The 16,910-nt window shown below is 39.7% G+C and overlaps 2 protein-coding genes across 3 annotated transcripts; both read left to right on the top strand.

Annotated features, from left to right (window-relative positions):
- Nucleotides 1–7: 7 nt before the first annotated feature.
- LOC119884282 (proteasome subunit beta type-7-like) lies at nt 8–1,270 on the top strand (the record flags this gene model as incomplete). Its single annotated transcript, XM_038694740.1, has 4 exons — nt 8–38; nt 174–232; nt 500–651; nt 902–1,270. Coding segments are annotated over 4 exons (354 nt in total), but the record flags the coding sequence as incomplete, so codon positions are not given.
- Nucleotides 1,271–1,647: 377 nt separating this feature from the next.
- On the top strand, nt 1,648–16,892 carry psmb8a (proteasome 20S subunit beta 8A). Of its 2 annotated transcripts, none has more exons than XM_038694739.1 (6): nt 1,648–2,051; nt 2,264–2,405; nt 2,719–2,830; nt 4,780–4,909; nt 5,583–5,679; nt 15,428–16,892. In XM_038694739.1, the coding sequence occupies exons 1-6, from the start codon at nt 1,902–1,904 to the stop codon at nt 15,586–15,588; spliced, it is 792 nt and encodes a 263-aa protein (XP_038550667.1). In that variant the 5' UTR covers nt 1,648–1,901; the 3' UTR covers nt 15,589–16,892. The 2 variants fall into 2 exon arrangements, with proteins under 2 accessions (XP_038550667.1, XP_038550666.1); XM_038694738.1 differs by lacking the exon at nt 15,428–16,892 and adding an exon at nt 7,558–7,877 and having other exon boundaries at nt 1,666–2,051; nt 5,583–5,787.
- The last annotated feature ends 18 nt before the right edge of the window (nt 16,893–16,910 follow it).

The raw sequence follows: 16,910 nt of genomic DNA on the forward strand, positions 1-16,910 counted from the left end.
ATATGGGAGTGTAAATAAGGTGCCTTACCTTGCAATGGGTATGTGATGCTACTGTAAGCTTTGCCAGCACTGTTACTGTCGCATGTTATGCTTTCATTTCTCATGCTGCAGTTATGCATTTTATTTACTCTGACTACATCCAGTGTGTTTGGTCTGACTTTACTGTGCTGCAGGGTCTGGTGATCTGGCTGCTCTTGGGATCCTAGAGGATGGATTTAAACCTGACCTGGAGGTACGCCATCTGCACAGGAGTTCTTAAAAACTGTGACAATGATTGTTAGTTAACCATTTAGACATGAACAAAAAATTATTTGGCAAATTTAATTGAATAATGCAGTTATGAAATGTTAAAAAACATTTATTTTCCTCCCTACTGAATTGTTTGTTAACAAACTGAAAGTGTCTAGGCATTTGCAAATTGCTGCAGATGGATAATTTAAGACTGATGAGCACCTCTGTTTTCTCCTTTATGTCTCTGCTCTGTTATGATCTCTCTCAGCTGGACAAGGCGAAGGAGCTGGTGCGTACTGCCATCCACTCAGGAATCATGAGTGACCTCGGCTCAGGCAACAACATCGACATCTGTGTCATCACCAGACAAGGAGTGGACTACATCAGACCCTACCAGGAGTCAGAGTACAAAGACAGCAGGTAGGCCAGTATGACATTCTGGATCTGGTTCTTACAATAAATGATTTTAGTAAGTAGCACCATATTTTAATGGAATGTTTTTATGTTTAAGCATGGAGTATTGAGGTTAATGTAGGTTGGATTAAACAAGAAGGCTAATTGTGATTTATTCTGTAAAACAACAAAGAACAACTACATTTAATGAAAATCTATTTATCTTATTACCCTTTTTATGTATGTATCTATCTATCTATCTATCTATCCATCCTAGGAAAATAAAATACAAATATCGTCCAGGCACAACACCGGTTCTGACAGAGAAAGTTGTCCCCCTAAAGCTGGAGGTTGTACAAGAGGCCGTGCAGCAGATGGATACAGCCTGAGCCATGACGCACAATCAAAACAATGTTTATCAGTAAAAGTAAAGTCTTAAATTTCATTAGACTATCATCGTGGCTTCTGCTCTGCTGCTATGATTCACTGTGATGTGGAACAGTTCAAAAAACTCTGCTACTGCTGGGGTTACTGCAGCAGAGTAAGCAGGGAGACTGGCCATAATGAGAAGATTCTAACATGCTTTTACAATGTGTAATATTAATTAAACAAACACTGAATAAAATGTGCCTATATTTACACACTATGATGCCTTCTGTTGCTTTGTTCTGTCCATGTTTTGTTTATTCACTATTATTTACTGGGACACTAATATTTGAACCACGGACGTTATTGACAAACTCAGTCACATTAAAAAAGGAGGGGAGGTTCTTATATGCTACTGTGGCTGCCTGACTGATTTTACTGATACACTAGAACAGTATCTAATAGCACCATTAACAATGTGACTAACAATAGCTGGCTATCCAAAACCTATGTGCTCCATTTCCGCTTGGAGACTGATGATGAAAATAAAACAAAGCTATCCTATTGGCTTATAGTTTGTTGAGCTATCTTTGTAATTTTGGTTGAATATCACAGTTTGTATATTTTGGGGGTGAAAGTAATGTTAAGGGCTTGCCAAATACATTCATTAAGAGCCTAGTTGTGTGTTAATTTTGTGTTTCTGAAATGTGTTTCTTGCAAATTTGATTAGAAAAGACTAAAAAGACAGTTTGTATAAACTCTTTCACTTTCGAATTCTTTGTCGCTTACAAGGAAATTATCCGTGTTGCACATGAATCAGCTTCGTCAATCGCTTTAGTCGTTTTTGAAGGCTTTACGACTAATCTGTTGAATATTTTAAAACACAATTTCTGCTGCACTTTCAACGCATAATGGCTCTTTTCGAAGTAAGTGGTTATAAGCCTTATTCTGAACTCCGTAGGGAAATTCTTCCGGGAGGACAGACGCATCTCGTCGACCGAATCAGCCACTACACGTTTGGTACCAAAACCCACGAATTTGCCGTTCCTCTTGGTGTAGACGTGAGTATCATTTAACCAAGTTCTTAAAACCTGCTACAAGTATGAAGCGTCACATGCGGTGTGGTATTCAAGCTATTTCACGCGTCTCTTGTTTAGTGATATTTTGTTACCGATGGTCAAATAATACTGGTTATGATATATTGGCCAAACCACTGTCATTATACAGACTTAGAGTTGCGCCATTAAGCGTCTCTTCTTTGGTTTCATTTCAGCCATCAGGGTTTCTCAAGTCCTGCAACCGTGACGGTGGTGTGTGTATAGAGCTGAACCATGGTACCACCACCCTGGCTTTCAAATTCAGACATGGAGTCATCGTGGCTGTGGACTCCAGAGCCTCAGCTGGAAATTACCTAGGTAATTAGTGTTCGAGGATATCATACAAACCAGATTGTCGACCACAACTTCTTCACAATTGAATTCCAGTAAATTCAGTTCAAATGCAGTTAACATCTCAATTTACGTTTTTTCATGTACACAAGTTTATGCATTTTACTTTTTATCAAAGAACCAGCCACAAATTAATCCATGCTGTATGGCACTATATTTCTATTAAGTAGCAAATCTCACTGTATTAGCGTGCTTTCCTTTAAACACCTTCAACCTCAATCTGCTCAATTCATCCACAAATCTCATCACTCCTTTATCCCCATATGTCATGATTCTGAAGCTTCAAAAGATGCCAACAAGGTGATAGAGATCAACTCCTATCTACTGGGAACCATGTCAGGCAGCGCTGCGGACTGCCAGCACTGGGAGAGGCTCCTGGCCAAAGAATGCAGGTGTGTCAAGTTTGACTGTATGTCTAAGGTATCGTTAAGGTGAAAATTTGCTTGTATGACGTACTTAATCTAGTCAATGTAATACCTGCAGGAGATGGTGTTGAGTGGGTCCCCAGTTGGAGAAGCAGACAGGATTCTCAGCAGGGAAGCAAAGCAATTGCACTGCTGTTGATTGGGGCAGCAGAAACACTAATTTTAGCCAAATAATAAGACCCACCACAAAAAAGTGCACGCTACATTAAGAATATTTTCAACACTTTACCTCACCCTCAGACAGCAGTTTCCTTTAGCACTGAATGTAGAACTCATATATTCCTACACATAGGCCCAACTGCCTTGAGCACTGTATTATGCCGTAGCTGTTTGGGTCAGAAAGTTGCAAGATCAGACTGAAATCAAACTTCACGTTTCTCTGCCCGTCCACAGGAGTGCGATGCTGTTTCCCTGCCGATGTTCTGTCAATATGTGCAACCTTTTTCAGATCAGCGAATGCACATATGGTTAAACTCTCCTAATGATTTGCACTATGCTAGCATTTCCCTACCGAATCCCTGCTGGCTAAATTCCAATGAATAATAGGAAAATATTATATAATATTTGTCAACAGTCTATTGTAAGTAACGTATCAACAGAAAGACCATCATGCCAAGACAGAATTATTTAGAGAAGAAAAAAATAAGGATCCTCTGACAAAACAACTAGTCACACAAAAGTTGACCAATGTGATAATTAGGCTCCCAGTGACCACTGTCAGAAGTACTAATGTTTGGTAACAACAATGAAGTCTTGGACAAGATAATTTATATCTAGGTATATATTTACCACGAGGGCTGCACAATCAATCTAATCGCAATTGCGATGTCGTCATGTGCGATTACATAACCGCAAAAAGGGTGCAATTTAATAAAACAGTAAAGGTGTGTGTGACGCTCTCTTCTCAGTGTGTGCTACAGTCTGCTCATTATCCCCACCCACACCGAGCTCTCGCATGTGCCTCTAAAAACAGATACGATCAATCAGAAAAATTATTTATGAGCAGTGTGCGAGTAACGTTAAAGACAACAACCCACCGTAATCGTCCTACACGCCCGGCTTCTAATCATTCAAAACCTAGTTGGACTCGCCACCGCAGCACCGGGTGAAATGCCAGTACTCTGGTCACTCTGTGACAGAGATAGAGAGACGTCGTCAGCAGCAGAAGCGGTAAGACAGAAGAAAACTGGGAAAAGATAAGAAAGGTTTGTGTATGGGTCTCTGGCTATTTAACATTAGCTGTATTGGTGCCTTTTGTTGTTCAACATGTTTAACTTTTCTGAAAGCTGACGTTCTCGTCGGTGTCACGACCAACCACAGCCTGGATGTGGCGGGACAAAAAGTTTGACGTGCTACAGCAAACTTTACAATGATGAACAATATGATTATCACATGTTAGTACTTAGCATGAACAAATCAGAGACTAATGTAGAGCCTTTTCCTGCACAAATGTTAAATAAATAAAAAATCAACCCACAGAAATGAAACAGCTGTAACTAGATTTAATATTCAACTAGTGGTAAAATAGTATACTATTATATGAAATTATAATGAATATAGTAATTAATATATTATTGTGATACTCATGTTTCATGTCTTATTTTATCATTGGTAACTGCCTTACTGCAAACATGAGCATGAAATAATTTAATTGAAGTGATGTGTACATGGGGTGGTGATGGTGCAATGGATAAGACATATGCTTTTGGTGTGAGAGATCCAGGTTCAATCCCCCACTGTGACCCATCTACCATTGTGTCCCTTAGCAAGACACATATCCCTTAACAAGACACGTGCAACCTCTGACATATATAGCAGTTGGATAAAAGCATCAGCTAAATTTAATGTAAAAATATACAAAACCATTTTATAAACCCAAGATATTTGTTGCCTTCTATTGTCTTTGTTTCATCCAGGCTGTACAGGCTGAGGAACAACCACAGGATCTCTGTGGCTGCTGCCTCCAAGCTGCTGTCTAACATGATGCTGGGTTACAGAGGCATGGGCCTCTCTATGGGAAGCATGATCTGTGGATGGGACAAACAGGTGAGCTCTTTGGGTTTGATAGAGAAAGGATGTCAGGTTATGGGTTGTAAGCCATTTATACAGTAGTGGTACTCAAAGAAACAGAGGAAGACAATGTGAGTGTACTTGTGACTTGTGAGGAAATAAGAATTAAGGTGCATATTTGTTGTCTTTTTTTGTTTGGTCATGTTTGCATGGTGAATCATAATGAGAAACTTTTGGTTATAGGTAAAATGGTCAACTAACACCAAGTTTATTATATTTTTGTGTAATTTTTAACAAAACCTTTTTAAACTTCACAATATGTAAGACCAGAAACAAAAACATCCAAAAATCACAAACCATATGTTGATTTGAGCCCATCTCTACTCCCAAAAACTCTTCATCTGACAACTGCCCTTTCTATACAATCTTCTTTTCCAAGGAGTTGTTGGATCCAGATGAGGCATGTGTAATTCGAGTCAATATAACTCTATTACAGCATACTCAATAAGTAAAGTGAATGAAATGTTCTGACCCTGTAGTACAACACCTAATATTACAGGCAGCAATGTAGTTATTAGTATATACTGTACATTTGTTAGATTGGTATTGTATTGTCAAACCAAAATAGCTGGTAAAATAATGAAAGTAGCATGTGCATGGAGACAAAGTGTTTTTCCTATAGATCGTATAATGACTTTGTGCTCTCCAGGGCCCTGGTCTGTACTACGTGGATGATAATGGGACGCGTCTGTCTGGCCGCATGTTCTCTACGGGCTGTGGGAACAGTTACGCCTATGGTGTGATAGATAGCGGTTACCGCGAAGACATGACGGTGGAGGAGGCGTATGAACTGGGCCGTCGAGGCATCGCTCACGCTACACACAGGGATGCTTACTCTGGAGGAGTGGTCAACAGTGAGTATACTTTGAGAATCTTCCTTACTTTTTCTCAAAGGATTATTTTTTGTTTTTGTTTCACTGTTTAATTATATTAGTTTAATATAAATATTTCATTTGTGTTTGCTCTTTATTTTGTTATAATTATAAATTATAAATGTAACATTTCAAGTATAAAAAAACAATGTAAACAACAAGAAATGTGTTGCTCATTCAATAGAGCAGGGGGTTTTCAAAAGTCTGACACTGCAGGAATGTATTTTTTTCATTTGGGCTAAATAGCATTATTAAAACTATGCCAAATTAGCTATTAGCATTTCTGTTTGCAGTGTACCCATAGATGCAGAGACAACTATCACTGAATTACATTGATACCTAAGAAATGCAAAACCGTGATGATTCCCAGTTCTTGGGTTTCATTTATAAACTGTACATAGAAAAGACTCCTAAAGGTTACTGCTGATTTGCCTTTATAAGTCACTATCAACTTGAAATGTCACGTATCCGACCTTTTAAACACCTATAGTTGCTTATAAATGCTCAGTGAAACGCCCCTCATTTTTATTAATGCAGACTGACATGAAAACAAGGACGGCAAATTCTGACTGAAAAGCTACAAAACACTTTTTACTCACCTCCAGCTCTCTCTGTAACACGGATGATCCCTGCTACATGCGTGTGCTAATCCATTCTCTCACACACATTCTTTGTCTTTATAATTGCGATCTTTATAAAAACAACAGCTGTTTTGTCTGTAGGTTCGCGTCATTTCTCGTTAGACATTTCACACGTGTTTTCTTGACAAATAGTGGTTTGGAGACCAGCGTCGTGTAGTGTGTGACCCCCTGTCACCGATCAGTTCAATCAATTCAAGACTCCTCAGTCACAAGATGCGTTGGGGATAAGACACATGCCTTTGGTGTTAGAGACTCGGGTTCAATCCCTGACTGACACATCCACCGATGTGTCCCTGAGCACGACGCTTAACCCAGAGCTCCAGAGGCGTGCGACCTCTGACATGTATAGCAATTGTAAGTCGCTTTGAATAAAAGTGTCAGCTAAATGAATAAATGTAAATGTAAGACAGCAAGTTGTGCAGCCTGAACAGCATGGCGATTTCCGACACCTTTAAGGCTGCTGATGAGTTAAAAGAAATATGACTTGTTTTATGTGACATAAGCAGTACACTGAAAGATTTCCTTAATAAATAGTGTTGTATTGTCCATGTTTTTACAAGCAGCACATCACATCCACAAGCTGACGCACAGCGTTCACAAAGCCTTTCATTTGTTTTGCAAATAAAGTCACATAATAATAATTTATATTAAGTTTTATTAGCCTATAATACTCAGTTGTAATATTTCGATTATGTTACACAATAGTATCCATTTCAAAGGTTTCATCCGTCTGCCATGTGAGTCGCCGTTTCTCATTTCTCCAGTTTATATGTGTACACAAGGCTCAGAGTTTGCATGGAGGACCCCACATTCTTCCGTCAAGTTTGTTTTTTATAGATTAGAATCTTTGTGTGGGAAGTGGCATATGCACTTTTCCAGCCTCGTACCCACCGTTTATAAATGAGCCCCTGGAGTTTAAAGGAGCATCTTTTTTCTCTGATTTCTTCCATAATTTCTATGGATGTTTATTATGGACTAACCCTTCATTCCGTCCTGGGAAGGTGTGCCTCACAGTTTGAAAACCTTGCAATAAAGTACCTTAAAACTTGTAGCTGTGGTTGTTTATCGGTGTATACATGTGTTCATCTATTTTTTTTGTGTGTTTGTCTAGTGTACCACATGCAGGAGGATGGCTGGATAAAGGTGTGTAAGGAAGACGTATCAGAGCTGATCCACCGCTACAGGAAGGGGATGTTCTGAGTTTCAGATCAACAACACTATGAATACTGTCGATTATAGAAGTTTCTTTTTCTTCTAAGAAAACATTTTTTAAACTGCTTGGGATAATGATGATCTCACCAATGATCCCACCCACCCACACGCACACACACACACACACACACACACACATTCACCCCACTCCAGAGACCTTCAGAGAGATTTTCAATCAATCAACACAACACACCAAATAAAGAATCTTGTTTAACTCATTGTTCTGTCCTGTAGTGATTAACCTGAACTGAACAGTATTTTACTTTATGAAATAAAATGCCATTTTACAAAATTCACTATGGTGAAGGGACTTAAAATGAGAGGAATGTGCAGTTGTATAAAATGTCACAACTGCCAAGAAATAGTAGTGGAGTTCAAAATGTAATATCTGTCTTTGAAATGTAGTGTAGAAGAAGTATAAAGTAACATAAAATTGAAGTACCCATGTTAAGTACACAATCTTATTTAAGTAAATATACTTCGTGACTTTCCACTATTGAGAATATAATTTTTTGTTTACACGAGAAAGCATTTCCTGGAGAAAATATGTTATGATAAATAATGCTCCATTTAAATAATGCTCCACTTCTTTGGATTCTTATATTTTTTCCTATCAACCACACATTTTCAGCTTTACGTACATCTGTTGGTTGTTTTAAAAAAAAGTTTTCAGAATATTTATGCTATGGGAAGACATTTGTTTTATTATGTGTGTCTGGACACGCCACATCTCTTCACTTCTTTTAGCTGGAAAAAAAAGAGCCCTAAACTGGTTAGGTGAGAATGTACCACCATCGTGTTACTGATAAATGTTTGATATCTTAAAACTGCACATTACCTTTATATCAATCCTAAACAATTTTGATTATAAACTGTACATAAATAGTAATTTTTGTATTTGTACATATTTTATTATAGTATTTGTCACGCAGAAAATAAAAGGTACTGTAACGACATTAACTGTTTCTATACAATTACCCCAAAGGTTATTTTCTGCTGAGTAGCCTATTTATTTTGTTATCTTTAGGATATATATACTGTACACATTGTTGAAGTTTTTAAGGTAGCTGTGATGTGTGAATATTTTATATGCCTAGCTTGATTAGGATGATGTTTAACATGCTTATTAGAATAATGTTTAAGGTGTTTAAGAAGGATACACTGAACTTTGAGGTGCAGTTTTCTTGCCTCAGCCTTATTACTCTCACAACACACAAACACCTTGTCACATTGTCCAAAGACAAACACCCAGCCAGTTAAACAGTGTTGCTAATTGGCTGGAGGGGATGTTGGGGTGACGATCAGGCTTGATAGGAGTAAACTAAGATTTATAAACATAGGAGGGCCGGGTAAGGGAAGAAGACTGGATTTATAAACACAAAGGGGCCCATGGAGGAGGTTGCAACTCTGAAGGTCAACAAGTGATGTCACCCACAGCACATAAACCTGTGTGCATGTGTTAATATTGATCAACTGTGTGATTGGTTCATGCATACAATTTCGCTAATATCAATATGATGTCTTATTTCTGATATTACATTTCAGTTATATTTCTTTACAAGAGTTGTAGGGTAGAATACATTTAAGAAACATTTGTAAAATACAAACTACACACACGCTTTTATCTCAGATTTTATTTCAGATTCAGAATCAGAATCCTTTATTGTCCTCAGTGGAGGAAATTTGCTTTCACATTCTGTACAAAAAGCACCTTCATTATGAATTCTACACACAAACTACGCATAATACACACATACAGTACACATACAGTGAGGAAAATAAGTATTTGAAAACCCTGCTATTTTGCAAGTTCTCCCACTTAGAAATCATGGTCTGAAATTGTCATCGTAGGTGCATGTCCACTGTGAGAGACATAATCTAAAAAAAAAAAATCCAGAAATCACAATGTATGATTTTTTAACTATTTATTTGTATGATACAGCTGCAACTAAGTATTTGAACACCTGAGAAAATCAATGTTAATATTTGGTACAGTAGCCTTTGTTTGCAATTACAGAGGTCAAACGTTTCCTGTAGTTTTCCACCAGGTTTGCACACACTGCAGGAGGGATTTTTGCCCACTCCTCCACACAGATCTTCTCTAGATCAGTCAGGTTTCTGGGCTGTCGCTGAGAAACACGGAGTTTGAGCTCCCTCCAAAGATTCTCTATTGGGTTTAGGTCTGGAGACTGGCTAGGCCACGCCAGAACCTTGATATGCTTCTTACAGAGCCACTCCTTGGTTATCCTGGCTGTGTGCTTCGGGTCATTGTCATGTTGGAAGACCCGGCCTCGACCCATCTTCAATGCTCTAACTGAGGGAAGGAGGTTGTTCCCCAAAATCTGGCAATACATGGCCCCGGTCATCCTCTCCTTAATACAGTGCAGTCGCCCTGTCCCATGTGCAGAAAAACACCCACAAAGCATGATGCTACCACCCCCATGCTTCACAGTAGGGATGGTGTTCTTGGGATGGTACTCATCATTCTTCTTCCTCCAAACACGGTTAGTGGAATTATGACCAAAAAGTTCTATTTTGGTCTCATCTGACCACATGACTTTCTCCCACGACTCCTCTGGATCATCCAAATGGTCATTGGCAAACTGAAGACGGGCCTTGACATGTGCTGGTTTAAGCAGGGGAACCTTCCGTGCCATGCGTGATTCAAACCATGACGTCTTAGTGTATTACCAACAGTAACCTTGGAAACGGGGGTCCCAGCTCTTTTCAGGTCATTGACCAGCTCCTCCCGTGTAGTTCTGGGCTGATTTCTCACCTTTCTTAGGATCACTGAGACCCCACGAGGTGAGATCTTGCATGGAGCCCCAGTCTGAGGGAGATTGACAGTCATGTTTAGCTTCTTCCATTTTCTAATGATTGCTCCAACAGTGGACCTTTTTTCACCAAGCTGCTTGGCAATTTCCCCGTAGCCCTTTCCAGCCTTGTGGAGGTGTACAATTTTGTCTCTAGTGTCTTTGGACAGCTCTTTGGTCTTGGCCATGTTAGTAGTTGGATTCTTACTGATTGTATGGGGTGGACAGGTGTCTTTATGCAGCTAACGACCTCAAACAGGTGCATCTGATTTAGGATAATAAATGGAGTGGAGGTGGACATTTTGAAGGCAGACTAACAGGTCTTTGAGAGTCAGAATTCTAGCTGATAGACAGGTGTTCAAATACTTATTTGCAGCTGTACCATACAAATAAATAGTTTAAAAATCATACATTGTGAATGCTGGATTTCTTTTTTTAGATTATGTCTCTCACAGTGGACATGCACCTACAATGACAATTTCAGACCCCTCCATGATTTCTAAGTGGGAGAACTTGCAAAATAGCAGGGTGTTCAAATACTTATTTTCCTCACTTTACCTACACATAGCACAAAAGTGACATCATTAACTTGTCTGAGTTTAACACTCTTATAGCGCAGGTTAAAAAACTTTACACTAGACTTTTTGTAGAGCAGCTGTCTGTATCTACGGCCAGGTGGGATAAGGGTGAAGCATGAGTTGAGAGGGTGGCTGGGATTTTGTACTATAATAGATGCTCTACGAACAGTGGCGGTATTAATGAAGGCTGGCAGGTTGGGAGTGGGAAGACCTATTATTTTAGAGGAGGTGTTAGTAATTTTAAGAAGCTTATTCTTATTGGTGAGAGAGAGCAAGGTGAAGTAGTAGGTAGCACAGTACAAGAGGATGGGTTCAATGATACTACAGTACAGGTGAAGCGGTAGGTGTGGTTTGACTGATAGAGTAAAAGTATTTGTTGACATTGTTTGTGGATGTTTTTGATGTGGTGATCAAAATTCAGTTTATTGTCCATAGTGATGCCAAGGTATCTGAAGCTGTCAACAATTTCTACTGGCTGGCTGTTTATAGAGATGGTGGGTTTACAGCGTGTGTCCAGGATGAGTTCCTTTGTCTTTTGTTGAGGAGGAGGTGACTGACCTTACACCATTTTGTGAAGTGGGCAATGGATTGGTGATTTGCTGTAACTGATTCTGCGTGAGAGAGGAGGGCGACTATGGCTGTGTCATCAGAGTATTTGAAGTATTAAATAATGGGAGAAGGGCTAATGCAATCATTGGTGTACAGAGTGTAGAGAAAGAGGCTGAGGACGCAGCCTGTAGTACAAAGCCTGTAGGCCTGATTGTACAGTTAAATGAAATAAAGCCATGAGCCATGTTCATTTAGTCTCTGTGACGATACACAGGGCCGATGTATTTCAAAACAGAAAATAATTTTAAACATTGCTATTCAGTTTCTACAAATTTACAGAAATAGAGACCCATATCACTTTTACTAACCATTAAGGGACATATATTGTTGATAAAGAAATACATCAAAAACAAAGTAGCCTCCTAATGCATTTTCAAGAAAACAGTGTCCTCCTCAAAGTAGAGACTCCTGGACGTTTTTGCTGGACCATGCTTTGGAGCCAGAGACCCCACAGCCTGTTAGCCTTCAGCCAGCCAGCCTGTTGGGTAGTTCTGGACCAGGCAGTTTCCTGCCAGATCTTGCCCATTGCCACCTTCAGTAAAGCCTTCCAGAAGGAGGCATGGCTTTCACTGTCATGCCTCTCTGCCCATCTCCTCGCCCTCACCTCTGCCTAGCTCTACATCCTCATCGACAGGGGTGTTACACAATAATCTGGGCCCTGTATGAATTCTTTATGGGCCCCTGCCCGCATCCACGGCTATTCGTTCATGTGAGTCTCCTCACATGAGGGCCCACAAAGATACTAGAATTCCTACTTAAAAGAAAAAGTTTCAGTTCAACACAGTGCTTGAAGTGGACAAAAATAGGTGCCAGTATATAAATATAAAATATAATGTAACATAATGCAGTAATCATTTTGCACAATGCACATTTGTTTCTAATATATTTCAACTGCATTGTATGTTGATATTTTAAATGTCCCGCCCCATACAGGGTGTGATTGGTCGGTTCACAGAAAAATTGAAGAGCTACATTTAGCACACGGCTTGAGAGGCACCCGAGCTTAGCAGGCAGGCGAGTAGGTGAGTGTCACGTAGCGCCCTGGCAACGTGATATGGAAAGCATGCAACTCCAAATACTGCTGTAATATCCTTCGTGGGGTTCATCAATTGTGATAAAAGATTCGAAATATATATTTTTTCAACGTTTAGAGTCGTTAATATTTTATTACACTTAGTAGAAGTAGCATTCATTGAGATTCAACTAAAAGATGTCGTGATTAACGTTACCGCGTTTGATCTATGAGCACAGCAAAGTGTCTGAAAAGGACCTGGATGCATAACTTGGCAGGACAGATGTTGTAGGCTACCTGCCGAGATTTTCACCCACCTCTTTTGCCAGTTTAAATTAGCGTTACCAGCCGCGAGGTGCATGCTTTTCTCGGCAGGCAGGCAGAATTCGGCACAACACCGGCAGCTTGGGAGAAGTCCTGGTACCCAAGAAAATGTCCCGGTACGCCTAAGAATAAAATGTCGAGGTGCCGGTGTTGGGAGTACCGCCCCACTTCAAGCACTGGTTCAACATACAGGATGCACCAAACCTCCTTTCCAGATTTTGCTACTGGCAAAAATGTGCCTTAAACCTTTCAAGTCAGATTTTAAAAGCTACCCTTTAAACTGGTGTAACAGTATCGTAGTAATGCTGAACATGGTAATATCATTTTATGTAAATAGTACTTTTGTATTTGTATGTATGTTTTAATGTATAATTTATAGTTTAAAATAACATATAGTTGGCAAAGCAATAAAATAATCAAACTTTTTGTTATAGCAATTAAAGAAACTGTTGTGGTGGGAGCCCGGCTGACAGCGAGTGTCCTGGTTATTTCTCCTTTTTTTTTTTTGTCTGTGATTCTGTTTTCCCTGATTTTCCCCCTGTACTCTGCCTGCCTCCCTGGTTCGTTGCTCCTTACCCGGTGCCACTGACCACCCAAACTCTCCTATAACCTGTATGATCTTTTTTTTCCCTGTTCTTGGTTTTCCTTGAGTCACCAACCCTGTTTGTCTGTCTCTCTCCAGGTTCACTCACCCTCCTCCTCAGTCAAGTCAGCTTGGCTCGCTCACCTACTGTAGTTGCAGCAGCTGTGTCATCTGTTTCCATGCACAGGCATGTGAGTGGCAAAAAAGCAGGAAAATATACTGAGACACCTCGATAAAACTGGCGGCGGCTCTGTTATAACATGGATGGTAAAGCAGGACCTGTGACAATAACCTATTTGGTGGATGTGTTGCAGTGGGAATCAAAGACAAGTGTCTAATCCACTGGGCCATTGCAACCTCTATAATAATTATTATAAATATTATTATAATTGAGACTAACTAAATAATATTACAATTACTTTTCATATTACTTCAGTAGAAGCTAATAAATTATTTTTAATGAATAGGAGACAGTAGCAATTGTATTTTTGTATGAGTAAGCACATCGTGAGCAATGTACAATCCAGAGTCAAATTCCTCGTATGTGTACACATACCTGGCAATAAAACTGATTCTGATTTATTGTAAGAATTTGGGACCATGAACTAATGATCACAAAATGAAAATGTGCTGCTATACTATACTTCATAATGCTGCTATACTTTAACCACATTTTATTTGTAATCTTGGTCGCTAAATATCTCCTTTTCCAAAATGTATGGCTCTGCAGCATCCAACGATGTCAACAAGGTCACAGAGATCAACCCCTACCTGCTGGGCACCATGTCGGGCAGCGCTGCAGACTGCCAGTACTGGGAGAGACTCCTCGCCAAAGAATGCAGGTCTTGTTGAGAATTATTTTAGAGCATTATAGCCTAAATTGTTATCATTAATTACTAGAGCAATGGTGGTCTGCATTGTCATTTAAAGTGTAAAGTTAGGATTAGTGTCAAAACTCTATTGCTCTTGTCATCATTTTAGAGTGTTATTTTATAGTGTAAAGTTAAGATCACAATGGTGAGACTCTATAGCTCTGAGTATGTGTGGTCCTCTCTGTGTCTAACTGCCCGGAGGCAGTAGCGCGTGTGTGTGTGTGTGTGTGCAGGCATGTGTGCTCTGGGAGCAGAGTGAATGAGCGCGGCAAGACATCATCAAAAACACCAGCAAAGTTAAAATGTAGAAGCAGAATTAGTGAAAATTGTTACAAAATATACATGAATATAGTCCATCACAGTAGGGATGTCCTGTCTTTAGCACACAGCACAAGACACCAGTTTGTTCCACAAAGTGAGGTTTTTGGTGAAAGTAGCATGATCAGGAGAGGGCAGGTCATCATTTTTGATAATTTTAGTATCTTTAATTAGCATTAATCATTGTTGGTCAATTTATTAATTATCCTTACTACTTAATCTTTGAACATCTTATTTACTACTTAGAAGTGCTATGCTGTAATCACGAATGCAGTGGTTAAGATTCCTGAGAGGGAGCATTGACAGCAGACACAGACTATGCACACCTTGTTCAACTGTTAGATTTATTACAGCAGGATAGGCTACAGGTGTTCAAAATCTGCTGTGACAAGTTCATGCTTTGGTCTACTGAGATCCACTGTTATAACATGATGAATTTCTGAGGTGTAAGTCTGCTATAATAAGACTACATTCTTAATTACTGATTAAGGGGTTGATTGTTGGGCGGCTGTGGCTCAGGAGGTAGAGCGGGTTGGCCGTTAATCGGAAGGTCGGTGGTTCAATCCCTGGCTCCCCCCTGGTTGCGTGTCGAAGTGTCCTAGGGCAAGATACTGAACTCCCCTGAATGAGTTTCCGTTTGAGCAGTGGTGAATTGTATAGACAACGGTTACCGGGAAGACATGACGGTGGAGGAGGCGTATGAACTGGGCCGTCGTGGGATCGCTCACGCTACACACAGGGATGCTTACTCTGGAGGAGTGGTCAACAGTGAGTATACTCTTGAGAAGTTTCCTAAATTTTGTTTTATATTTACCATTTAAATATACAGTATCTTTTATCTCTATTAAAGCGGTACGGTTGTTGGATAAGCTTGTCAGTCTTTTGGTCCAGATGGAAATCTATTGGGTTTCCATGTAATTGGGTTCAGAAATTTATGTCCACCTCAGAATGAATTGTAATGACTTTGATGATCACCATCAATATGTCAAATTTTACATTTGTCCTTTAGTTAATGACCAAATATCTTCAAAACTAAAGACATTTCCATCATCCTCGACTGTTTCAACATCAACAAGAACACAAATAAGAGCTCTTCAGCAGCCTGTTGAGTATATAATAATAAATTCTGCCAAACAAAATCACAATATTGTAAATATAATGAGTCGACCTATAAAGTAAAAGAAAGAGAAACTAAACAGGCCTAGGGGCATCCTGGTTCATGTCTCTCTCTTCCCTCATTTCCTGTCATGTCTCTGATACCTAAAAGAATAACATGACTAAATGTTGGATAGTCCTGAAATGTATAAAGCTGTGTTCTGTGAACACTTGAAAATGGTAACTTCTTTCTTTATTTGTACATAGGGATAGCGATCGTAAATTTTTATTGATATTGACACCCTTATTGAGACGGCTTAATGATCTGATTCTTTATCGATACCACTATCGAAGAATAAAAACTCAGACATCAGTCTGTATCAGTCCCTCCTCTCCCTCCTCCTCCTCCTCCTCCTCTCTTCTGTTATTCACTACCTGCAGGTAATGTTAGCTGGTAGAAGGAGGAGCGGCTGGTTTGTCTCAGCCAGCAGCTGAGTTTTTAAGACTACAGACCAGTCTATGCTCCAGACAGACAGCTTTCTATTTAGCTTGTTTTTAACATTTGGCTAATTGCCAAGCTAACGTTAGCTGCGCTTGTATAAAACTTACAGAATGAGAGACTGTGGACAGAGATGATTAAATCAACACATGTTTACCTTACAGACAGGTGTATTGATAAAGTATTGTCTTTTTACTCGCGAAGGTCTCGATAGCAGTATCGGAAAACTCGGACCTTAATGATTTTCCTGTTTTAAGAAATTTTTGAACCGGGTCCTTTTACATTCACATTTATTCATTTAGCTGACGCTTTTATCCAAAGCGATTTACAATTGTTTAAGTGTACAAGGGACACATTGGTGGATGTGTCACAGTGGGGAGTTGAACCCGGGTCTCTCACACCAAAGGCTTTTAGAACAGGGTATCAATCCCCATCCCTATTTCTACATTTGTGGGAATATGTGTGTGTCAAGCGGGAAGCTTCCGGTCAGCGATCTGATGCGAAAGCGGAAGTCCCTGAAACCTGCATTCCATTGAACGGCCAGCAGGG

This window comes from Micropterus salmoides, unplaced genomic scaffold, assembly GCF_014851395.1.
Source record: "Micropterus salmoides isolate LMB-PRFRI ecotype aquatic unplaced genomic scaffold, ASM1485139v1 Ms_hic_scaffold_3335, whole genome shotgun sequence".
In the NCBI taxonomy this organism is placed as follows: domain Eukaryota; kingdom Metazoa; phylum Chordata; class Actinopteri; order Centrarchiformes; family Centrarchidae; genus Micropterus; species Micropterus salmoides.

Coding starts and splice junctions, on each gene's coding strand:
- psmb8a (XM_038694738.1), top strand. CDS start 1,902: ATGGCTCTTTTCGAAGTAAGTGGTTATAAGCCTTATTCTGAACTCCGT. Junction 2,831..4,779: donor CTCCTGGCCAAAGAATGCAG/GTGTGTCAAGTT, acceptor TGTTTCATCCAG/GCTGTACAGGCTGAGGAACA. Junction 5,788..7,557: donor CTCTGGAGGAGTGGTCAACA/GTGAGTATACTT, acceptor GTGTTTGTCTAG/TGTACCACATGCAGGAGGAT.